Source organism: Melospiza georgiana, chromosome 4 (genome assembly GCF_028018845.1).
Source record: "Melospiza georgiana isolate bMelGeo1 chromosome 4, bMelGeo1.pri, whole genome shotgun sequence".
NCBI lineage: Eukaryota > Metazoa > Chordata > Aves > Passeriformes > Passerellidae > Melospiza > Melospiza georgiana.
The window spans coordinates 67,010,001-67,036,966 of NC_080433.1; the positions used below are offsets into that span (position 1 = coordinate 67,010,001).

The 26,966-nt window shown below is 40.7% G+C and overlaps 1 protein-coding gene across 1 annotated transcript in view; it reads right to left on the reverse strand.

The window, feature by feature from the left end:
- Positions 1–26,966, reverse strand: part of PRKAR2B (protein kinase cAMP-dependent type II regulatory subunit beta) — a 76,407-nt gene that overhangs the window by 31,490 nt on the left and 17,951 nt on the right. The window contains exon 2 of the mRNA XM_058023101.1: positions 14,238–14,273. Within this exon, the coding sequence (XP_057879084.1) occupies positions 14,238–14,273 (36 nt within the window). The remainder of the gene's footprint in view (positions 1–14,237; positions 14,274–26,966) is intronic.

The window sequence follows — 26,966 nt, forward strand, 5'->3', positions numbered from 1 at the left end:
ACTGTCAATAGTCACACAGAGTATTGCCCAGAGAAAAACACAATAATTTATTGATGATAACAAAACTATCTAAAATAGGCATGAATTCCAACTGCAACACACCTAGTAAGAAACAGGCTTTTCATATTTTCTTTTATTCTTTCTCAAGAAGAGTTAGAAATAAAGTGTTTCTTATTATGCTGTCACCACTGAAAACCTAAGAAAAGGTTCAGTGTAAGAGGGAAGATAAAAAAAAATCAGTGAACTGTGGAAAAGATTTTAAGATCTTCCTCGTCATATAAACCCATTCATAACTTCTCAGCAAAATATACTTACCTTTGAAAACTAAATTTTTTTTTAATCAGTTATTAAAATGTATAAATATTGCAACAGGTTTCAGTGGGTACAGCAGAAGGGCCCCAGCATATTTTTAAGCCCTCATGAAGTTAAGTGTTTTTAACATAATATACCCATAAGGGTGAAGCCTGGTAATGATTCTGCGACTCTTAAAGAATTAGAGACACCAGATAAAAGCACTGTACAGAGATCATGGCAGCCTGTCAGACACAGAGAAGGGCAGATATACCAGAGATAAGACTTTTCTCCCTTGTGCTGGTGCATCTGCCCCCTCTAGTATCTCTGTTAGAAGGTAAAGAGACACAACAGACAGTTCCCAATACATGTCTGTGTCTGCCAACCACAGGATCAATGATTCAACTGGAAAACAGAATAGTAGCTCTTCACTGGACACAATCCTCCCCAAAAATAAGAGGACAACATGAAGCTATGCTACTCCCAGTTCATTTTGTGCAGGACACACACACAAAAAAAATGCAGACTAAAACCCTCCAAATGTTATGATGCTAAACATTTGGTGCTAGAGAAGGTGCACATGCACATCCCCGATGGCTGGTTACAAATTGCTCTCATTAATGCAACCAGCCCAGGGTTACATTATTACTTTCCATTAAGCCACTTACGTACACTGTGCTCACCTGCACCACTGTGCAGTTTCACAGCCCAGTCATTAAAGTGTGCTGGTTTTACCCTCAGGAAGGAAGGACAGTGGTAGTTTTAACTCTGCAGTCACGAAACCAACACCAGGAAGAAAAACAGAGAAGTTTCACAAAAAGAAGTGTTTGTTAAAAATGGCAGGTTGGGAAGTAAACACAGAGTTCCTGCTGGCAGCACTTGTATGATAAATGCACTAAGAAACCCAGTGGTTGGGTGTGATTGCAACCAGTCTATAAATAGAGACAATTCCAATTGCTCATATAAATAATGCCTTTGCAAATGATCCCTCTGTCGTGTGTTTTGATTAAAGAGCCCTGCATGAGAAGTGTGAAATGAATAGAAATGCCCCTGAAATTTGCTTCCTCTCTTGCACAATACAACCACTTGCCACCTCAGCCTCCACCCAACTGAGCACCTCCTTTCTCATTCAAATTGATGGGACATATTTAGTGCTTGTAAAAAATAAGGCCTAGTCTGGAATACAAAGGTCTAAAAATTCATGATAGAAAAGGCAACTCATAATCAGTCAATTATAACTTTTGGTGTAGAAGGTTTTTTTCTGCTTAATAATTCAACCTTAATGCAAAGCTTTTAATTATAAATTTTAGGGCTATTTTGTCACATATAGTTCTTAAACAGTTCTTAAACTAAAAGTCACCCAGCACTGAAACTGATTTTGCTTCAGCTTTGAAAATGTCACAGATACTGAAAAAACTTCCTCCAACTCCAAATAAGAATGACATTATGGTCAGAGGTGAACCACAAAGCAGTACATCCTAAGAATTATTTGCCAGAAATTTATGGATATGCCAGAATTTTGGGTATTATTGGCATTTTTAAGTAATCAAAATTATATAAGTCCAGTTACCTAAATAATCATAGAATCATTAAAGTTGGAAAAGGCCTCCAAGATCATCAAGTCAAACCTTTGACCTAAAACCAACATACCCACTAAACATATCAGTGTCCCACATCAATTCATTCTTTGAGCACTTACACGGACTCCATCACTTCCCTGGGCAGCCTCTTCCAAGGCTTCACCATTCTTTAGGTGAATCCATTTTTCCCAATATCCAATGTATAACGCCCCTGGTGCAACTGAAGGTAATTTCTCCTCATCATTTGTCACCTGGAAGAAGACCCTGACCCCCACCTGGCCACAGCCCCCTTTCAGGCAGTTGTAGAACCAACAAGGTCTCCCCTGGGCCTCCTTTTCTCCAGGCTGAACATCCCCAGCTCCCCCAGCTGCTCCTTGCAGGGCTTGTGCTCCAGACCCTTCCCCAGCTGGGCTGCCCTTCCCTGGACTCCCTCCATGTCTTTGTTGTAGTGAGGGTTCCCAAACTCAACACTAGTGTGTGTCCTTGCCAGTGCCAAGCACAGGAGAAAAGAGTTTTTTAATGGAATAAAAACATTCTGTACCTTGATAAATGTTACCTTTTTTTGGCGAAAAGTCAGCACACTCTTGAAAAATTTGCAATTCAAACCAAGCATTTCAAACAAGTGCCAGTGCACTCTATCACAATTTTGTTTCCCCACCAGCTTGATCACCAAAATAAAAAATAAAAATTAAAAAATTATTTGGAAAATCATCATCACAACAACTGACAAAGAAAGCCAGTTGGCACCCCTGAGATTTGCACAAGGTCTACTCAGAAAGAAAACATGTAAGAAATTCTACTTAGAAAGTCAGAATACATAAATGAATCATAGTATGTGACAAAATGGCTTATGGCTTTTAGACAAGTATAGCAAATACCATTACTTAGTGGGTTGTATCTACTGTCATGCATTTTTTCCAAATTAATACTGTTTTAAACAAAATCATGAACATCATGTTCCACTTAAAGCATCTCTCTACACCAACAGTTACACACTATATTTTTACCTGGTTTAAAAAGCTGGAAAACATAAACCATAAGGTTGTGTGCCATTCAATTAATTGCTTTATATGTAAATTTCTCAGGACAGCTTTTTGTTCTACATTAGGTGACAGTAGTATTCCATTGACGTGGGGGTCGGAGCATCTACAGGAATTAAAATATTCCTGTTGCTTTTAACTTTACATCTACATTTTCTTGAGCATTCCCCAGTCAAGTTCTGTGCAGAAGGCTTTAAGGAACTGGCTCAGAGTCAGGTGAGAGGCTACCATGAGCTGCAGATCACATCAGCAGGTACAGGGTGTTAGCATGGAGATACACATAGCTAACATCTGTGTCAGACTGCAGCAAAGCAGCCTCTCATGGCAGGCAGTCTTTGTCTCCTTCATGCAGCACAGCTTCTGTATCATCACATGTCTCAACCTTCCCTCCCTTTCAGGGTAGGTTTTCTGCAGGGATGGGAATGTGCACAGTGCAGGCAGTGAGGGTGTCTCACCCAACCAGCTCTGCTGCTGGGCACTTGGTGGTGGGCGTACCACAAAGGATCTGAATCCCACTAAATTGTTCTTTTTGACTGCATCAAGCACAGGCTTCCTACTCCTCTCTCCCAGGCCTTGCTAAGCCAGTGTATCAGCTATTGTCACACTGTGCTGCTCCTGCCTCTGCTTTGCTGCTGTGACAGCTGCGTGACCGCAGCTCTCCAACAGTACTTTAGTATTTTTTGCAGGTGGACTGTGTTTCTTGGACTGACCCACAAGAACTGTTCCACTTTCCCTTCCTCATCCTTGCAACAGACCAGTTTCCTGGATGGCATATTAAAGAAGCCAACTGTGCAGGTCTAACAAGCCCCACACATATTGGGATGAGCAATGGGGCACTCCATACTTGTTCTTCCTACACGGTTTGACTTGCACAGCCAAGAAATTCAATTAACAAAATGTACAGTCTTCACCAACATGCAATAACATATTCATGTCATTGGGCACTACTAAACCACAATGACAATTTAGATTCTCTGCTGTAATTACTCACGAACAAACTGATCCCAGGAGCACACCTCAAGAAGATCTTTTAGATTAGGATCTCATCTTTTCCAGTGTAATTATGCCACATAGTAGGCGTAAGTATTTCTCTTTTTCCTTCTTTGCTATTTCGCATTTGACACATTCCTTCACTAACCATGAGAAAATATGATTAATTCTGTGATATGCCTAAAAATCCTACAGAACAGTAGGTAAGCATTATATAGGGAGACATTTTGCTATGTTCTTTATAAATACATACACACACATTTTTGTCTGCTGTTGGCTGCTTTTTTGACTTCATCTATTTGAGCCTAAATCTCAAAGTCGTGATGGCTGGCATTCCCCAGGAACTTATTCCCAAATGGACAGCATAAATGGGGCAGTTTTTTCAAACAAAGAATAAGATTAGTGCTTATTTTCTCAGTAAGGAAAATGCCTGAAAAAATTAAATTGTGTCCTACAAAACTATCCTTGATATTAGTATATTACTATGATGATATATTGCAATACATAATACATTACTATGATGGGATAGACAAAAAATATGAACAAAAGAGTAAGTGTACTCAGCTCTGGACCACGGAGAATAGGGGTGGAAGTAGTCCCCAAATCAACACTACCAAAAAAAAAAAAAGTCTCTTCCTGTTGCTCACTGGCAAGGATATAAGAGACTTGAAAGTAATTATTATTTAGGACTTCTCCCTTTCAGTGTTCCAAGTCCCCAGCTCAGACAGCACAGTTTTGCTACAGTACTGCTCCAACCAGAAGCTGTATTTCCAAAGCTCAGACTGTGATAGCAGGAGAGAAAAGGCTGACAGGTGGGCGTTGAATTTGTGCCTTAAAAGATGCACTCATCACTTACTAGACTGCATGCAAAACAATGTAAAGGATAGAAGCTCCCAATTTTGTTGCAGTGTGTAGATGATGTTCAGAGTGAAAGATGGTTTCAAAGACTGACTGAAGCTTTGAGTTTAGGCTGATGGGGGTTCCTCCTCTGTGACTGGTTATTTGAAAGTGAATCTCCACATTTTCATTATTTTCTTGTGTATCTAGAGGGGAAAGAGTTAGTGTTTCCATGCAATCTCAGGTTTAACAAGAAAACTGAACAAGGCTTTAACATTTACATTTAATATTTCCTCTGACGAGTTCATTTTTCTTTATTTTCTCAATGAGTTCTCTTTCCTATTCTATGTAATAAATATATAAAATTTTCCTCATGAATGGATTGTGGCATTGTAGCAAAGAAAAATTGTAGCAATTTTTCATTCTGGCATGCTCATTATAATTCTTCACAATAATTGTGAAGACACCACAAATCAATCTTTTTCACTTTCACACAAAACTGTTATTAGGACAAGAAAAGGAATTATTCACCTTAGCCCCTTAAGGATGCATTCACATTAATACAACAAATACTGTAATTTCATTTTGAACAACTTGCTATGTAAAACATGCATTGTCTTTCTCATATTTTATCCTTCAGAATAAATCTTCTGTAGCATGAAGGTCAAACCACATGAAGTCACAGATGGAACGGAATTGTTTTGGAAAACTGGTAAGCAGATACAACAGCCTACAGATTCATGCTCTATCAGTTACGGTGGAGGGAGCATACCTCCCTAACCTAACACAAGTGTGGAAGGACAATATAGCACAGCAGCCAAAGAGGAGATCATCATGGACACAGATACTGAAATATTTTAGAGAAAAAAGATCAGAACTAATTAATAATGACTATCAATACACACCTGCTCTAAATTTATTTTTAAATCCTTCCTCTTTCCTTCAACAACATGGATACATTCTCATTCAAAAAAAAACCTCCATTACTTTATTTGTTTCAAAATCATGAGTTATGAGCATCCTGATAAAAGCATTGGAAGATTATTAACTTCTCTGATCATGTGTTATTGGGATCTCTGAGACTATCAATAATGAAAGCAAACTTAGAAGCAGGTTAAAACAGAACACACAGTATGACTGTTGAGGTTTAAGAATTTAGTGCTCCCACTGAGACTCTCCAAACCAATGTGCCAGTCACTCATTTCTCTTCCCCCTGCAGCAGGCCGGAGAGGAGAACTGGAGGCAAAAAAGGTAAAGATCATGGGTTGAGATTAGAACAATTTACTGGAAAGAGAAAAAATATAAGGAAAGAACAGTAACAGGAACAATATTAATAAAAAATGTGTAAAAAAGAGGGAGTGAATCATATGCCAAAAGTGCTCAGCGTGGAGCTCAACTTGACCACAGTTGCCCTGACCATTGCCTTCGGCTCCAAATCCAAGCGCTCCCTCCAGCTCAGAACCGGCATTATACGACCGCTCTCTCTGGCTCAGAACTGGCCTTATCCAACCATTGCCTCCAGCTCAGAACCAGCATTATCCAAGTGCTCCCTCCAGCTCAGAACTGGCATTATCCAAGTGCTCCCTCCAGCTCAGAACTGGCCTTATCCAACCATTGCCTCCAGCTCAGAACCAGCACTATCCAAGCGCTCCCTCCAGCTCAGAACCAGCATTATCCAACTGCTCCCTCCAGCTCAGAACTGGCCTTATCCAACCATTGCCTCCAGCTCAGAACCAGCATTATCCAACCGCTCCCTCCAGCTCAGAACTGGCATTATCCACCCATTGCCTCCAGCTCAGAACTGGCATTATCCAAGCGCTCTCTCTGGCTCAGAACCAGCGTTATCCAAGCGCTCCCTCCAGCTCAGAACTGGCATTATCCACCCATTGCCTCCAGCTCAGAACCAGCATTATCCAACCATTGCCTCCAGCTCAGAACCAGCACTATCCAAGCGCTCCCTCCAGCTCAGAACTGGCATTATCCAAGTGCTCCCTCCAGCTCAGAACTGGCATTATCCAAGCACTCTCTCTGGCTCAGAACCAGCATTATTCAAGCACTCTCTCCAGCTCAGAACTGGCCTTATCCACCCATTGCCTCCAGCTCAGAACCAGCACTATCCAACCGCTCCCTCCAGCTCAGAACCAGCATTATCCAAGTGCTCTCTCTGGCTTGGAACCAGCACTATCCAACCGCTCCCTCCAGCTCAGAACCAGCATTATCCAAGTGCTCTCTCTGGCTTGGAACCAGCGTTATCCAAGCACTCTCTCTGGCTCAGAACCAGCGTTATTCAAGCGCTCCCTCCGGCTCAGAACCAGCACTATCCAAGCACTCCATCTCAGAGCAGAACCACCACACCGCTGCCTCCCCCATGCTCACTCACCCGGACCAGGCTCCAGCCCAGTCCTTGGCACAGTCCCAAGCAGGACCATTCCCAAACAGTGCTATGGATGAGGCCACACTGCTGGCTGCAGGTAGGGCTGATGTACAAACACACCTTCCCATACCCATCTTAGGTACAAGTTTGGTATAAAAATGAGTCTAAAGGTATTGGTCAATCAGTCTGACAACTTGATACCTTGCTAGGTTTTCTGAGCTCTTCCTCAAACAGGCTGGGCAACAGTGCCTAAAGACAAACTTGATTTGTATTTCAACATCAATCTCTGGTTTATGTTTCATATGTCTGAAACAAGACCAGCCCAAATGGCTGAAAAAACTGCAATGATTAATTTTATTGATACAAAACCACGCTCATAATGCTTTTCAAAGGTTATACTACGACAGCAGGAAAAACTGCAATTTCCCATAAAGAGGGATACACAGTAATTTGTGAACTCAAAACGCAACTCCCCTATTTTCTAAAGAAACAGTTGCTATCTAGCTTTACCAACTTGTGCAATTTAAAAATGATTACTCTGCACATTTTATCAGTTTATAAAGGCAGTCAAGAAATATGTGGTTGCAAAGACATCTAAACAAACACAGAAATACAGTTGAAACTTCAATAAATCATCTAAACCATCTATCTAAATCATCTATGCAGTGCTGCAGTATGAATTGCATCTCTATTCCATCAAGAAAAGGTGTTTCCGTTCTTTAAAACTTCTGAGATAACGCAACATTCCTGTGCAGTTTAGTCCATTGCTTTACTAAGTATTTAGTCCAAGAGTTTTCCTCAAGACATAGCGTAAATATTTGTGTGTGTAAAAACTAGGTCAATCACTACTTGTTTACTTCCTTCATTCCCTGCCACCTCCTTGGGACCAATATCGAGAGCCCTCTCTATAGCAACCTATCACAGAGCACAAGGCTTACGTACTTATTCCCACATCTCTCTCTTCCCCTTTCCTTGCCTTTTTTCCTCCCTTCCTCCACCACCTCAAACTTTGCCCTGTAGTATGCATCTACGAAATCTCTTCCTCTTTTATTAAGCCTTAATGGCAAAAACAGCTTAAACACAGCTGTGTCTAAAACCTGGCATCACATTGATTTGCAACAGTTTGCCTATTTCTGTAACTCAGCTCCATCAGTGGGCTCTGAAAAATTCATTTTCAACCTCTGCTCATCATATATACAAGAAAACACTTTGATACAACCTACTAGAATCTATGCTTCAAGTTTTGTAGTTTTAAAAGAAGAGCAAATGAAAGTTGAATATGAACCACTTTAAAATTCCCTGAATTAATGCAGATAGCCTAAATTTTGTTTTCTTTTGAACAAGAATACTACTGTCCAACTCTACACTGTAGTATGGAAGAGTTTTTGTGTACATCCAATGCAATTGAGAGAAGAAAAAGTTTCATGGGCAGAATCTGTCACTAGAACAGCCAAAAAAACTGAACCTGGAAGGAGGCAGAAGAGCTTCTAAGCACACAGGCTCTTCTTCAAATCTGCATCAAAAGCAACAAATCTCAAGGTAACAAGAAGACAGGAACTCCCCAGTTTAACATCATGATGTTATTTATCAAATGTTCTGAATGAAAACAGTGGTTAGGAGTGGAGGCAAATGTTCATGTTCTTTAGGCATCTCTAGGCCTATGTTAAAACTTCATTTTTCTACAGGAACTTTTCTCAAATTTCCAGAAAGCATAAGAGGAAACGAGCAAATTAAACTCCTGTTTCTGTGACTGTCTCATTTGCAGAGGAAGTGCACAGTAAATAGTCTATGCAAGAAGAACTAAGGAAAGGAAGCTGGATCAATTAATTATGGATTGCATGGCAAACAGCCTTGATCACTATCTTTGCACAGACCCAGAAGTGTCGTGGGGCAGATCACTGAGATCAGTTCTTCATTCCCAAGAGCCAGCAGTGCCCTGGCAGCCAGGAGGGCCAAGCATGTCCAGGGGGCATCAGGCACAGCAGCACCAGCTGGGCAAGGGAAGGGCTTGTCCTGCTCTGCTCTGCACTGGGGCAGCCTTACTCCAGTGCTGGGGGCAGATTTGGGTGCTCAACACAGAGATCTAAAGATCTACATTATTCTAAAGGGGGTCTATGAAGATGGTGAAGGGTCTGAAGGAGAAAGCCAAGGAGTGGGTGAGGTCACTTGACTTATTCAGCCTGGAGGAGACTGAGGGGAGACTTCACAGCTCTCTCCAGCTTCCTAACAAGGGGAAGGGGAGGGGCAGACCCTGATCTCTTCATTCTGGTGACCACTAACAGGATCCAAAGGATCAGCATGAACCTGTGCCAGGGAGGTTTAGGTTGGACATTAGGAAAACTTTCTGCACCCACAGGGTGGTTGGGCACTGGAACAGGTGCCCCAGGGAAATGACCACTGCACCAGATGTGATGGAGTTCAAAAAGCATTTGGACAATGCTCTTGGGCACATGGTGTGACTCCTGGGGTCTCCTGTGCTGGGACAGGAGTTGTGCTTTCCTGCCAACTTAGGATATTCTATGACATATGTGCTTTAAGCAGGACCAGGAGCAGACTGAAGCACAGCATTCTCCCTGATCCAGTGGCTCTAAGGTGCCTACAGCTCAGGGCACCACACCCTTGTTGTTATTCAGCAAAGGATTTGAGTGTTACAGTGATGGTAATTGTAAGAAGGACCCTGACAAGGCACAATATGCTTTCTTTACTGTACTCTGTTCATGCAATGGAGATACAGTCTCAAATAGTGACAGCACCTTTTCTTCTGGTTTTCCTCACCATGACAATGGCAGCCTTAGTGCTGAACTGAGTTTTAGTGTCAGATACCACTGTATGTCAGCTGTTCCTTGCTTCTCTCAGGAATGTGACATATTGGACATTTCAAATTTGGGATTAACTACACGTGGGTAATGAACAAAGGTGAATCCAACATCACTTGAATCAGTTTGGGGAATATTCATCACTCAGAAGAAGGAGAACCAGTGATTCTTCTTGAAGAACTGGAATTATTGGTTCATCAATAAAGGTCTTCATTCTTCTTCTGTCACTTGATATGCTTCCACAACACTGCATCCTACCTGAGCATTTCAAAGGGGACTTTACAGTTATTTAATTCCACACCATTATTTTTGGTACAATCCCAGCTTCTGCCTTACTCTATAAAAGGGAATAGCACTTCATTTCAGTGTGCTGCCTTTCTCTGACAATTTTTAATATGCCACAGGAAAGTGAGTGCCAATCTTTTTAAGAAAACCTCAATATAGTTGAGTTGATTGAAAATCACAAGTGAAATATTGTTCCTAGGAACATTTTCTATTCTTGGCTAGCAATGTCGATTTGCTCTTCCTAAATACTAGTTTATATATTTAATCATTTAATTTTTGATATTACCTATGCTCTTCCATAATTTCAGGAAGCAATTAGCCATTCTTTCACTAAAAGGACTCCTGTAGTCTAAATGCTGTAAAATTCACCATGTTACTTAAGTACATTGCCATGCTTCCTGTAGGAATTATTAAATTGAAAAGTAGCAGTGATATATATATATATAAATGCTACTCTGGCCATGACTAATCCAGTCCACACAATGGTTCAGGATGTTGCAGACCAAAATTCTCATTTTGTCACTTTCTTCCTAATGGCAACTCACACAAAGAAGAATAAATTGTTCTGGCAAACTTGCTCCCAGGTTTCCCCCTGTATGATGCTGCACAGAACCTCCCACATCCTGTCTGAAGGACAAAGGGGTGCCCTTCATGCTCCCCTTTTTTCCCACACCCAAGTCTCTTGATTGCCTCAACAGTTGTTTTCCTTTCTCTTCATCTTAGTGCCACCAGATTTGAAAATAAAAATAAGGATTAACTACTTGCAGCTGTCTCATTGTTCATTCTAGCTCTATAAAGTAATTTTAATCTCCTCTTCTTACTAAACTCCTCTTGTTAAGAGTGTGATATCTATTATTCTTTGTGCACAGCCTAGAACAATGGAGTGCATTATTAACCAGCCCATGAGTAGCTGTCACCAGCACTATAAGTGTGTTTTATGTACAGAGCCCACACTGCATATATACACATACATATGAATAAACACACATCAGAGATATCTAATTAGGGAGCTCAATAAATTTTAAGAAGTGGAATTCCAGAACAGCTAATTTATCCTAGCTTATTTCTGCTTTTTTTCCTCTACATACCAATGACAGTTCATTAATACATTCTCAGCATGTCAACAGGAACAGCTGTTAAATAATAAATGCTGGGCTGTATTATTTTCAGTAGGTGCTTCAGCAATTAAGCTCTGGGTGCCTAATTTCTAGCTCAGTTAGGAAAAATAACTATATCTTATGCAACCAAGCAAAATACTAGGCATTACCCAAAGAGTAACAGCAACATCAAAATACCCATTGCAGAGAATTACTGTTCTCTGTGAGGGAATGTTGGAAACCGAATGCAAATCAACACACCAGAACCTCCTGTATTTCTGCTTTATTTAAACCAATCCACCCTCAGGCAGCACAACTCCTAGGTCTGTGCAAGAGAAGTAGAGAGAACCTCTAGGCATGACAAAAAGGCTCCCTGAAGTCACACACTCCCCGAACCAGCCTGCAATATCATTAATCACATGCAACATGAAACCACATTCTAGAGCTAACTCTCCTAATATTCACCACTAGCTTGGAGAAATATTCACCAGAAGAAAATCTTCAAAAGCGGACAAGAATCTACAATATTGCACATTTCAAATTTTAAAATAGCTCTTAGCCAAACAGCCTAAAATTAGGAGAAGTTCATATTTGAGGAAAAAAACCCTACATTTCATTTGGTCTGCCTACATAATACATATGGCATTTCCTAAACATGAGAACCAGCTTTGACTACAGAAGGCTGTTAAGCTACCAAGCAGAAAAAAACCCCAAACCCAACAGCTACTATCTAGCTTTTCCCCTTGCAAGGTGTCTTGATTGCCTTAATCTACAGACAACTGTTCAATTAAAAACAAAGGACTTAAAAACATGCTTAGGACTGCAAACATTCCTGTGAAATGTTTATATTATCAGCATAGTCTGATTTATGTATTTAATTTTATATTTTAACAATCAATTTTCTAAAATGCACTGTACTTCTCTGACAGTCATTTATCATTTAAGAAGAAAAGTAAGAACCATCACCTTTCACAGGCTTTCTTGTTTGAAAAAATAGAAATTTTAACTATTAAAGCTACCACTAACTTAATAAAATAGTACACATGGTGGACTGCAGCATTTCCTTGTTCTAGTTTGAAATGTATTCACATGATTTACATCTGATTTACTACACCACCTGACTCATTACTCTGAATAAGATAACTGTTCTATCTCTCACAACAAGACCAAAATACATGAAATATTAGTTCCCCACAGAAATTATCTCCCCAATAAATGCACAAAAATTTCAGACTTATAGCATGCTTTTAGTTTCTTTTTAAAAATAAATGTTAATTTAATATTAAATAAACATTAAGAATAACTGATTGGGGGCTTTTTGTGCACAAGTATTAGCTTTTCAAACAGTCAAACTCTCTGAATGCAAAAGCTTATCACACATCTGTTAGAAGGACTGCATTCATTACTGTCAGCTATCAATCAGTCACAGTAGAACTCTCCTTAAAACATGAAATGTGATTTGCATGGAGCCCTGCTCACTGTTGCTGAGCACCAGTTAACAAATCATCCCTTTCATTTCAAGCTACAGTACCTCATGAAGCATTATCATAACTTAAAGCATCAGAATATTTGGAATTAATTACATTTTCTTGCTTTGTGCCACCTATGTGAAGGTGGTCAGGCACTGGCACAGGTTGGCTGTGGATGTGGATGTCTCATCCATGGAAATGTCCAAGGCCAGGATGGACAGGCTCTGAGGAACCTGGGACAGTGGAAGGTGTCCCTGCCCGTGGCAGGGGGTTGGAACCGGGTGATCTTTGAGGTTCTTTCCAACCCAAACCATTGTGTTATTGTATTATATTGCACCAATATAATGCAAACCTCCTTTGCTATGCACCAATCCTGCAAACCTCCCTTTTCCCCTGCAGTTCCTCAGTAATCCTGAGTATCTTCACAACTATTTTTACATTGACAAGGGACTTTTTGACTGAGGTTGTAACAACCAAAACTAGAAGTCTAGATAGAATTACTGCATTATAAAATACATTTATTAAAAATGACCTGAAGTTGAAAACAAAGAGCATTTTATACTGGATATGGCATACTGAAATGACTAGGAATAGCTCACATCTCCTGCTCTCCTGACTCCTATGAGTCAGCCATGAGTCTCATTACATTTCATGGTGATTTTTATGCCACATTTTCAGATTCATAGTACTTCAAACAAGTAAGATCCAGATTCTGGGGCTCACAATTCAGAAAAAAAAAGCCCTCAAAAACTAAGCCCAAAGGACATAACATAGCAGAACAATAAGGAAAGGGCAAGAATATTAACTTATAATGATACATAACGTGGAGGACATGTAATGGAAATAAGGTAAAGAGTCCTCTGAGCCAGCAGGACCAAGTTATCTTGAAGAATGCACAAACCAGCACCAGGCAAGGCAGGTGCACACCCAACACAACCACACAGCACCACCAAGGGAACGGTGCTTCCAGACCCAACGTGCCAGCTCTGCACAGCACAGCAACGCAGCACGCACACAGACCAGACTGGGTTTGGAAACACTGAGATTTCCAACACAGCTGAACATTTCTTCATGCATAACTGATCACAAAATTGCAGTTTCAGGCTGTCTGTGGGGTAAGCAAGGTAACCCTGCTGACATCCAGATTACATTCAGTTCTTGCTTTCAGCCTTCAGATCTGCTAGAACTGAAATTATTTTCTTTCAGGAGGAGGAGGGGGGGATACAAAAAAGCTTAGGTTTTTAATAAATTCCACAGCAACAAGAAGGGCTTGTGCAAGTTCCTTGACCTGAAACCTTGGCTACATTTTTCAGTGAAGCAGGTAACAATTTAGAGGTCAGCCCAAGTCTGACATCTTTAAAGAACTTTGACAAATGTCATATTACATTTTACAGGACAATCAGTGTCAGCATAGTGTTTCAGCTATTATGTAGACAAATGGAATTTCATTCAGCCTACCTGACGCACGTCTGGTGAATCGGTTTACCGCTGGAGCTGAAAGAAAAAAACATTTTGATTATTTTTGTAGTACTCTAACTTGCTTTAAACATAACAATGTTATACTTCATTCCAAGTGTGACAACTACAAACACCAGATAAGCATTATTTTTGTATCTTTACAGGAACCCATTGGTATTCCCTTTAACTTTTAAGTAGCTTTGCAGGAGATGGTACATAGTAACTAAAAAGCTTTCGAGACCATTTTCAGCTTTGTAGGAGTTACTGTTACTTACTGCTGATCATGAGTGGATCTGAAACATTTAGATCTGCATCTCCATTATTTATGGAGTGCACAGAAATCGGCATCTTGCAAACAATAATGCAAGCAGGGTATGGGAAAGAATTTACTTAATTTTTACAAAATATACCTATTGGAAATCAGGCACTAAAGATACTCCTGTAGAGAAAAAGATCAATTTGTAATCCCATTAAAAGATCAACTTTTGCTTTGACTAACCTTTCAAACTCCTTAGGTAGGTCAATAACAATGCCAACCCCCACCAGAGCCCCAGTGCAAATGTTTCATAGTGCCATCCTGGCACATCTCCAACTGCATGCTGCAAACATTTGCAATCAGGCTCCTGTCTTGTTTCCAGCTGGGAGAGACTGCAAAACACGACTTAAAACACATGGCTTTGCCTCCATTTCATTTCTAGGTTTACCAGCTCCTTCAAGAGTTACTAGAGATAAAATAGATAAATAGTTTTATGTTTTGCCTTCCAAATACAACCTTCAGACTTCTAATTAGTAAAAACCACTGGTCTTGAACTCTACTTTCATGTGATATATTAACTGCTGGAATAAAGAGCAAGAAGAAAATCTGAATGACCTAATTTCAAATGTGGGCAGCAGCCACATTAAAAATGTATGCCCTTACAGTGCTTATTAATATTCAACCTTAAAAACTGCCCTTCATGTTTACACAGAACTGAAAAATGAAAAATATTAACCTTTTTATTTTAACCCACAGAATTTTACATGGGAGTTATGCATCATGTCTTGAACACCCAAGAGATAAAAATTGCTGAGGAAAGAGAAGAGACAGTAACAACAGCCTGAGATGCAAACTGACTTGTTATTCCTTTGGGTACAAAAAACCAGAGCAAAGCTACAATTTCTGAACCACAGCCACAGATGGTTTGTACCAGCACACACAGGAGTGACAGGTCCAAGTGGCAAAAAAATACACTGGGAAACCCAACTACAGAGGTTTGGAGTGCTAGCCATAAGGAAGGAAATAATAAGGTTATTATTTGGTTAATAAGCTGTTACAACCCCCAAACACATATATATGTGAGCACAAGAGTAACATAACCAGCAAAGTTATTCTGAAACATGAATTCTAATGCCCCTGAACAATTTTTCTTTAAATAAAAAGACAAAAAATGTAGACACATTTTTATCAAAACAGACAGCATATTTTATGCAACTGCTGTTTTGTAATATGGGGGCTGTTTGATTCCTCAGAACTGTTTATTTTGTCAGTAATGTTCTGGGCCAAATTCATTTCAGGACATCAGTCATGACTGTCACCATCAGATGGCTGAGTTGTTTCCTCAGGCAAGTAAATTTGCAGCAGGTCTCAGCAGATGTGTTCATATTAAAAAAAAATTGGAATCTGACATATTTCTAACAAGAAAGCATAAAATAATGTTTTGCTCCCATTCAGAAGCTTTCCCCAAACTCAGGGAGGGCTTTGGCTGTCAGCTCTGTATATAATCTGTAGATATGAAGATTTAACTCCTCTAGACAGCTACCTCAGTACATCAAAAAAAAAAAAAAAAAAAAAAAAAAAAAAAAAAAAAAAAAAAGAACATATACCACAAAACTAAGATAATTTGAAACAAGTTACTGGGATTATCAAAGAAAAAGGTTCTTTTTCAGCTACATAATTCTAAATTCACTCTTTTATTTGGCTACAAGAAGCTTAGTTTATTGTGCAACAGATTTTACAAATTATTTACTGTTAGAAAAAAAAAATAGCAAGAATGTCAGAACCTTGATCAGCAATTATTTTTGAGCTTATGTGAATAATCAGTGTTTCAGCAGCAACCAGACAAAGCCTTCCTGCCCAGACTGGGATTTCATGGAGGTCATCCAAATGTGTTACTGGGAGATTTAAAAACAGGGCCCATAGTTCCTTGTTATGGAGCAAGTTGAACTACTCTCTATTTTTCTGGTAGCAAATCACAATATACTTCTGTTGTCCAGAAAGGGGGAAGCATTAGCATACAAGAAAGTCTCAGATAACAATCAGCCCTACAGGAATTTAGGTGTTTTCAGTACAAAGTAGATGAGTGGTCAACCAGGTCATGTCTGGCAGGGTAAGCATAGTAAGGTGGGCAAAAGAAAGTCTAAGATGTAGTTTTCTCGAGGCATAAAACAAATACTAAACTATCTTTCAAACATGTCAGAAGTGGAAAGTCTTGTCTCAGAAGCAAATGGATGAATCAATGGCAGAAATATTCAATGAGGGATATTAAATGCTCCTCCTGGAGCCACACAGCATCAGGAACAGCAGAGAGATTCCCAGGGAAGAAACACTAATTCTGCCTGTGATTACCACAGTCCCTGGATATCTATTTTTAGCCAGTATCCTCACTGAGACCTGAGCTAGGCTGACTCTCAGGTTTGGACTGAGATGACTGTCCTGATTCACACAGCTCAAGTGCAGTGGTACCCAGAGAGACAGGGATGCCAGGAGACAGCCTTGGCATCCAGGCTGAACTGTGAGGGCAGCTTTGAAATCCCACACACAGGACACAGGAACACTGCGCTCAAATCCACAGGTTCAAACCCTACACACACACATAGGAGTGGTGCTTGGCATTGTGATTTCCACCCTGCTGCTGCTCCAGCTGCTTCCCAACACTCTGCTCTGCTCTCTCCTCTCAGCCAGGGGCACACACAGGCTCTCAGGACTCTCAGAGCAGGCACAGCAGAGAGCAGCTGGCTCTGTGCTCTGCAGGCTGCCCGAGGCTGCTCCCCACAATGGGAAGCCCAGGCAGCCTCGTGGGAGGGTTGCCCCATCCCAGACACCAGGCCAGATGCAGCAGTGCAGCTCAAAGCTCTGGCATTCCTGCAGGAGCAAACGTGGGAAGGGAATGAGGCAATGCCCACGTGGCTACTGAAGGTAACTCCACGGCAAAAATATACTTCATCCTAAAGGTTATAGTCACATCATGCTGAGGGCTGATTGTTCAAAATGATTCAATTCTAACAAACTACTTGCTAGAAAAACAACTCAGTAACTCGAGTGCCACACACATCCCCACAAACCTGTGCAAATACAGAAGGAACAAAACTCATGGATTGCAAAACCTCACCCTTGCAAAAGGCAGGATTTTTCCCAATAAAAGGCATATACAGACATACAGATAAATTCAGAATATGTCCAGTGACACTTAATATTTTTTACAGTATCAGAAAGAGTGCTGCATCACAATAAATAATGTACAGCTATGCACAGAGAATCTTGTTTACAAGCATGATGTCACTCCACCATTGAACGTGACTCTTCATGTTCTACTTTGTTTCAACAAAAATCTATTACAAACTTCACAGGAGAAAATTATCAGGGGGTTGGGTAGGTCTGTATGAGAGAGAAATGACAGAGGTCTGTATCCTGATAAGTTTTGATTAAATTACCATTTGAAAGTGCACAAATCTATGTGACATATTCCAGTAGTTTGATTCTTAGCACTACATAAGAGAGAATTCCACAATCTGTCACTTGTTAGCAACTGAAATTCATGTTTGAAAATCCTTGTCCAGATAACTGTATGGAAGTGCAGCTTCTGAAATATTTTGGCAATAAAGATCAAGCAAGTAAATATAAATAATTGGTAAATGATCAAGAGCAGCAAAACTTTGTAAGCAGAGGAGGAAATGGGAGTCTGTGGGGTGGTTTGTAGAGAATCAAGACTAAGATAATGCTGTGAAAGGATCCTAACTGGGCATCCTCTAGATGGTTAACCTGTTCTGATAGCCTGAGCTGTCTCTTTTTGCAAACTCACAATTTAAATATTTTTGCTTCAGAAACTGCCAGAGATTCTTGCGCCATTAATGCCACCTGAAATACGAAGCTAAAGGCATCACAGACATTAGATGTGCAGCTTTGCTAAGAAGTCAGGGACTGTAAGCCTGGGATTCAAGAAGAGGCTGGTAAGGACACGCCTGAGCACTCTCTGACAGCCAGAGCTGTAACCTGGTGCTTCCTGCAGGTCTGCAAACCACAGCCAAGACACATCCCCAGGTGTGCTGCAGAGAGCAGGGAACCCCAAACCAGGGTGAGCGCACCCCACTCCCTGCAGCTGCCCTGGGGGACAACAGGACACTGCTCACTCCCCTGCCACACTCAGAGCAACTCAAGGTGATGCTCTTTTGGAGAAAAACACACACAGCCAAAATACCTGCTCACAGTGACAAAGGCTGGCAGGGGATTAGTGATTAATCTTCAGTGTCAGCAAAAATTAGAACACTTTCCATAAGCCTCACTTTGAATTAGACACTGCAATTTCTTCATATGGCAAAGGACGCAACCCCCTTAAAAAAAAAACCTCAAAAATTAAACTAAGCTATCACATGTTTAAAATCTTCAGTTTAGCACCTCACAGCCTCCCAGACCCCATCCTTACTTATAAAGCAGGAATACTGCTAATGTAGCTTAATGGATAGACAAACATCCACACCATAATGTGTCTTCCTTGTGTGGAAAGTGCAAGTGCTCCAGGTGAGCTTAGGAAACAAATGTCATATCCAAATCATTCCTTTTTTTCTATTCCATTTGGGGCAAAACTGTGTTAAAGCTCTCAAGGACACCACTGAGGTGAGTGGGTCAAACCTAGCCCAAATTTGAACAATAGGCTGAGAACCTGCTCTCAACACACTCTCTGGTTTTATTCCACTTAACTCTACTGTTTTCAGTAGAGTTATTCTTGATTTACCTATGGTCTTTTCATCATATACATCAAAATCCCAGGCTAATTTTTCACTGATGAGGATCATAGGCAATATATGTTCCACCTTTTCAGTTCCAAGCTTACCCATTTCTCAAAGGTTTCAACTTTCAGGAAATTTTGAATTATCCTTATTGCAATATTACACTAACTTATATTCACTTGTCTTCTTTCACAAACAGATGATTAATTAGAATGACCTAATCTGAACAAAGGCAAATCAAATCTAAATGAATGCCTCTCTAAAATACATGCTTTAGTTAGATTCATGTTTTTATGTCCCAAATGGAGGAAACAGAGTTAACTCCCCATTACCCAGTGATAGGCTGGGACATCATGGATAATAACAGTCATTTGGAGCCCTTCTAATTTCCCTCCATCACAGGAAACTTTCATTTTAGTTCAGGATTAATCCAGGTAGAATGGTTGTTTCAGAGGCTGAGACCAACATAAGACAATACAGTTATGTTAACGCACCTTCACACTGTAAGACCTCACAAAATCTCAAGGAAAGCATGACAAACTCACTGACAGTTTGAAGAAATGACTCTGACAAAGGGTTGCCAGGTCTATGGAGAATGGTTCTTGTCTTTTCTCTGTGAAAGGCTATGACAGCTGTGAGGCATGAGAAGAAGGGATGAGCACAGCAAACACATAGCTATTATCTGGAAGACAAACAGTCCTGGCAGTACAGGAGTTAGAGCACAGCTTTCAAAATATTTGTATTTCAATTTCTGGAAATTTAACAGCAATGGTAATTGCTCAACAATGAAATACATGAGTTATGTTTTATTATTTCCCTCACCAAATAAGTCAGTCTCAGAAGAGGATTTTTTTAATTATTAAAAGCAAAATGGAAGAACAGCAGCACATAGGTTTGACCTTGACACATAGAGAAAAGGTAAATCACAGCCACAGGTGCTTCCTGTATGTACCAGTCAGCCAAAGAACCTGACAGGTTAGACAGCAACACTGACACCAAATTTCCCAATAAACAAATCTTAACATCTCAAAAATATCTGGAGCCCACTCCAAAACTCTGACTAACCTCGGTGAAGAATTCCCACAGTTCCTAAAAGGGCAGGATCTGCACACAGAGGGACCTGGCTCCATGCAAAGAGAGGCGTGCTGCTGGAAGGCATTGCAAGCACACACTTCAGGAAGAAAGGGCTCCCCAAGGAGTTGAGTCTGCTCTGTAGCCAGGGAGACTGAGTGCACACAGACAGGTGCATACAGAGCAGAATGCAGGCAGTGAGGCATGAAGGTATCACAGGCTTTCAGTGAATCCTGCAGACTGACTGAGAAGCCAGAGATGAGGGAGAAACAACACTATAGTGGTAGCACTTATGTGCTACTGGGAGAAAAAGAGAGAGTGGATAATTTGGCTGTTGCAAGAAAAGTAGATGTTGGCAAGAAAAAATGGCTTCATCTCATGGGATGCCTTAAAATTTATTTATTTTTTAATTAAAAATGACATTTAGAGATTTTAAAACCATCTGTACCAAAACAAATACATACATAATTATTGCTGTCTTTGCAGACATCAGTACATCTATAAAAGGATTAAAATACACAGAAACCAGAGTATCTCACTGTATGTATCTACTGAGATACAACTGACTAGCCTGTAGTTCCCCAGGTCTTCCTTTTTTTCCCATTTTTAGAGCTTATGTTTTCCTTTTTCCAGTCAGTGAAACTTCACTGACTGCCATGACTTCTCAAATTTGATGGATAGTGGCCTAGCCAATTCCTTGGACAGTTCCCTTGGAGTCCATGGATGCATCTCATCAGGTCCCATTAACCTGTGCATATTCAGGTTCCTCAGAATATATTGAGCCTGACCTCCTCCAGTGGGTGGTTCTTCATTCTCCCAGTCCCTTCTGGGACATGAAGTCTTCTGCAGCTTGGGTGCTGTGGCTGGAGCATTTGCCAGCAAAGAAATTGTTATGTACCCTGTCCTTCTCCACATGCAGATAATCAGGTTTCCCATTTCCTTGTGGAGAAGGGCCACATTTTCCCTGGTCTTACTTTTATCACAAACATATCTATTGAAGCTTTCCTTGCTGCCCTTGATATCCCTGATCAGACTTACTTCTTTCAGGGCTTTAGCTTTCCTAACCTGACTCCTGGCTGCTCAGACAATCTCTCTGTTTTCTCCTCAGGCTACCTGTCCTTGCTTCCACCTGCTGTAGACTTCTTTTTTGTGTTTGAGTTTGTCCAGGAGCTCTTTGTTCATCTATAGAGGCCTCCTAGTGTTTTTACCTGATTTCCTCTTTATTAGGATGCATCACTCCTCAGCTTGGAGGAGGTAACTCTTGAATATTAACCACCTTTCTCAGGCTTCTCTTCCCTCCAGGACTTTCTCCCATGGCACTCTATCAAGCAAATCCCCAAAAAGGCCAAAATCTGCTCTGCTGAAGTCCAGGGTATTGAGCTTGCTGTGCACCCTAATCACCACCCTGAGGACCTCAAACTCCACCACTTCATGGTCACTGCAGCCCAGGCTGCCCTGGAGATCCACATTCCCCCCCAGATCCTGCTGTTGGTGAGAACAAAGTCCAGCACAGAACCTCTCCTTGTGGGCTCCTCTGTCCCTTGGAGGAGTTACCACCAAGGCATTCCAGGCATCTCCTGGATTGCTTATGCTCTGTTGTGTTGTCCTTCCAGCAGATGTTGGGGTGGATGAAATTCTCCATGAACACCAGTATCAGAAATAAAGTGACCCTCGTGGCAGGGAGAAAGACTAGGAGGACTCCATGGATATCAGAAGGCTAATTAATTACTTTATTATACTGTGTTATTCTATACTATATTACTTTAAACTGAATCTGCACAAGTATCCAACTGCACTCAACTGCACAAAATCTCATGACTGTCAGCCAACAGTCCCAACACACACACATGGATTCAATTGGTCAATGAATCAAAACACTCACACCAGAATCCAATTACCAATCCCCTTCAGGTAAACAATCTTCCACAATGCATTCCACTTGTGAACAAGAGGAGCAGAAATTGAGATAAGCATTGTTTTGATCATTCTTTTCTCTGCTTCTCTCAGGTTCAGAGAACGTGAATCCCACGCACCAGGAGTTCTGAATGTGAGAACACCCACAGAGGACCTCCTGTGCTTCCTGGCCTGGCAGCTGTGGCAGACCCCACTGCAATGTCCCCTGTCCCTGCCCTCCCTTCAGTCCTGACCCACAGGCTCTCTCTCTTTCCCCAGACTTTGCTCCATGCCCTCCAGCTGGTCGCTGCCATGAGGGCAGCCCCCTCCCCTCATCTCTCCTGCCTTTCCTCCCCAAGGAGCCCTGTCCCTCCATCGCAGCACCCCAGGCACAGCAGCCATCCCAGGACACAGGATCACAGCCCTGCAGGGGTCTGCAGGTCCCTGCCTCCTCCTGCTGATCCCCTGTGCTGGGTGTGCCTGCACAGGGCATGAAGCTGGGCCCAGTGAAACCAACTCTGGCTGGAGTCACTCTGCAAATTGTTTATTTAACCTGTCAGAACACAGAACCTTGAAAGTGATGTAAATAAGTCTCTTCTACTTACATCAGTAAAAGAGATTTCATCTCTTATGAATAATTGATGCTGAATGTAATTACAAACACTGAAAATAAAAAAATTAAATGGCTGCCTGATATGCTAGACCAATGACCCAAGGCAGTGAAATGGGCTGTCACAGCTCATTATTGGGAATCAAATGCTGATCTTTTCCCACCCAAAAAGCTTGATCAAGATTTTAGGCTTTTTTTTTTTTTACTTCTTAATTTTTACATCTATTCTTTCAGATTAATGTCCCATGTTAAAGAAAGAAAGTGAAGATGTTGATGAGTTTTTCCATTTTGAATATGTATCCTGTACTTAGCATGTTTGCCCTTAGAAATTCATCCTCCTTATTGCTTGTGACCAGTACACTTGGTCATTATCTGATTAAAAGTAAACAGTGATCTAGATAAGAGGAAACAAATATATAAAATTTACAGAAATATTTCTAATCTTCTGTAATACTACAGGGTAAAAAAGTTAATTTGTGTTAGAATTTGTCTACACAGAAGCAGAAGATGTCAACATGTGTGGAAATCTTGGTTTGGATTTGGATCTCAGCCCTGGATTACTCAGGATGTATGATGAAAAGCAGCAGTGTCAGAGACAACACCTTTTGTGAAAAATGCATATTTTATTATTGGCTTTTCACAAATATTGAAATGAATATTATATGTGTTGTGTTAGAAAGTTATGCTGTATTAATTCTCTTAAGTAGTGTGTTAAATATAGTTTTAGGTTATAAAAAATGTTAAAATAGAAACCATGCTATGTAAGATACTTTTTTTCCTAAAGGACTAAAACCCAGATAGCAGCCACAGGACACCTGAATCTTTCAGAGAAAGAGAATTTATTGCCCCATTATCAGGAGAAATTAACTTCTTCCCACCTTGCTCAGCCATGAAGACACCATCAGGATTAAGAGGAAGAAGTTGACACTGACCAGACAGAATCCTGCGTTTGAATGGAATTTATGCATCATGTATAAAGCATATGAATATGCAACAGGCTGTTGTTTTTAAGGGTTAATCCTCTGTTAACGTGGGTCCTTTTTCGGGTTTATGCTGCCCAGAAAAAGGTACCGGACATCCATAACACTTTGTCTTCATTGTCTCATATTGTCCTAATTCAAATTGTCCAAATTATTATTACTCTAACTGTAAAACTATTTTTATAACCATTTTATTACTATTAAACTTTAAAAATTTTAAGAACAAGTGATTGGTGTTTTTTCACACCCTTTGAAAGGAAAACTGAGCCTAAAAGTACCAATGGAATAAATGCATGAGGGAGGTCAGCCTTCCTGGGCCGTGCCCTGGGTACCAAGCCCCAGTCCTTCCCACAGGGATAAGACCTGAGACCTGCAGCCCTGCTTCAGCAGGGGTCACCTCCTAGAGATTCTCTTTTTATTTCTGCCCCAGCAGAGTGGGTTGGGCTTTTTTTGTTTATTAGGTTGGGTTTTTTTAACATGATCACTACACCCAGCATCACTAGCACTAACATCCTGCTTTGCTAGTGTATAACCATCTCCAAGGGATATCTGCTACAGGCAGAGCACAGCTTACAATTGCTACCAAGCAATCTGACACAAAATGTCAGTAATGCTTACCTTCTTACCATCTCTAAATGGCTTCTTCTCACTTGAAATTTCACAAGCTATTTTAAGAATATTGTGGTTATTTGCTTTCTAACACTGCTGCACAGGCATTTAGATCCAATTCATGTTATTTTCTGCTTTCTAATTTTGCTGCCTGGAGCATATATACTAATGTATGCATGCTCCCTATCAGAACACAAGAAAAACTGGTAATTCTGCCAAAGCTCTACCAGCAATGCCCAGATCAGCTGGGATCCTGTAAAGGATCAAATTGGCATAATTGCTTCAGGTTCACCATCTCATGAAATAAAAGCATCTGTCCCTGTCCTTGAAACAATATTTCTGTCAAACTGAAAACTAGAGCACCGAAGATTTCACATGAATGACTTGTTCTCCTGATTTCCTTCTCTTAGCCATTGCATAACAGTGCTTTAGGTCCCTTCCTGGGGGGAGGGTTCTTTTGTTTGATTGGTTTATTTTTTACAAAATTTTGGCCTGTCTTTGTCTCTTGACAAGATATATTTATTACAAAGGAATAACATTGCAATCTCACTGGTGGAAGTGGGCTGGAGAAGATGTCAGTATTCTTCTCTGAAGGAGTGCACTTTTGTGTAGAGTTTATAATTATCTCATCTATTTTATATCATTTGACAATGGTGAACATAACTGCTTTCTCCCATACACATTCATACTACCCATGTTTAATCTAAAGCCTCAGAGCTTTTGAGACTCAGGTTTTCCTACTATTTTTCATGTTTTCATCACTTTGCTATCAGGTTATTACAACAAATCCTACATGGGCAAACACCACTACAACTTTCCAAAGCAAAGATTTTATACAAAGACTCTGCTTGGTTCCTAGGACTGCCTTGCAGAAATGTGTGGTACAAAATACCTTGATGAAGAAGTATATGAATATGTATAATCTGCAATCTGCATTGCCTGCTTATTCACTTCCTGGTGAAATGTAAGATTTTGGATTTGATGCATATTTTAAAGTTTGCATATTTTAAGAACATTACATACTTAAAGGGAGTTTCTCTTGCATTCATGATAACGAATTCTCAGCTATTCAATTCTAAAATAGACCATTTTGATAGCTTTCAGATAATGAGGCAAAGCACATTTTCCACATTTGGTTTTAGAAACAGGCTGAGAGATGTACTTCATCAGAAAGCACAGTGACTGTAAAGAAAAAAAATTTTTAAAGCCCAAACCTCAAGTATTATTGCTTTAATATAATGAGAAGAATGGCTGTTTCAGGAAAAAAAAACTGAAAAAAATCCCTAACCAAGCAAAATAAATATAAGCATCAGGTAGAAAAGCCACGGCCAAAAAGAGAAGCTCTTAAGAAATATCTTGTCCTAACTCCTACCACACAGAAGAAGCTTGTGGGTGATACTGATGGCAGGATAGTGCTACCTTGAATCCAGCATGCTGACTAACAAAACACCTAACAGTGCACAGGCAGAGCCTACCACCCATTTCCTAGTCAGATGTTCCACTGGTTAGACTACAAATGACAAAATTCCCATGTTAGACAAACTGTCCATGTCTGGCAGCCAACCAAAGCAGTTAGTGAAACACCAAAACAAGCAAGTGCCAGTATCCTCACACCAGCTAGGAACACTCCTACTGAAGTCACCTAACTTGGTGGCTGACACCTTCCCCAAGCTCAGATCCCACAGGTCTGAGTGTGGCTTCTGAGAACGGGTTTGGGATATTTTCTGTTTCTCACTAATACCTGTACTCTAAGGCTATGGACCTGGGTAACACCAGCAACAAAAGCCTGGGCTACAAAAACTAGTGTAGAGATCTGAGAGTTTGAGTCAAAGGTAGAAGAGAGAGGAGGGAAGAGAAAGGACAAAATCCAAAATATTTCACTGTTCCCTTCCCATATACATGCAGTATTACTGCAAGAATTACTGCAGTGAAGCTGCTGGTCAAAGCACCCTCTGTGATCTGGCCTTCAGAGCTCTCAGGGCAAGTGAATGAAGCACAGCTGGTGCTGGCAGCTGCACTCACTTCAACACAGGCCTTGGATACCATGGCAGTATCTGCTCTCATCCACCCCTGCACACGTGTGGGACAACAGGAGTCCAAGGAGAAGGTCAGATACAGATTCAGCTTGAGTAACACAAGCATCTACCTCCCTTTCCAACAGTCAGAACCACCATCCACATCCACAAGACCACTGATGATGATCTCTAATTATAGAGACCCCAGGTGTGGTTCAAGTTGACTTTAATCAATGTCTGTATGAGCCATGGAAGGGCTTAGAGAAATTCACCAAAAATCCCTGGTGACAGTGACACCTAAGTGACTCCACAGATCTCCACAGGCTTAATTTTTGAATTAGCTGCATGCTGGCCTGTTGACATTGCTCCAGCAGCAATGCAATCAGCTGCTGCTGAAGACATGTGAGATCTCCCAGAGCAACTGAAGGACTGTAAATAACAAGAAAAATCCATCAACAGTGAGCTGTGACTTAAAATAAAGCAAATTCTTGTTCTCTCTATTGATAAGGAATGACACAAAGGAGCACCACATTGACATATCATGCTGTCAGCAATGAACTGAGGATCT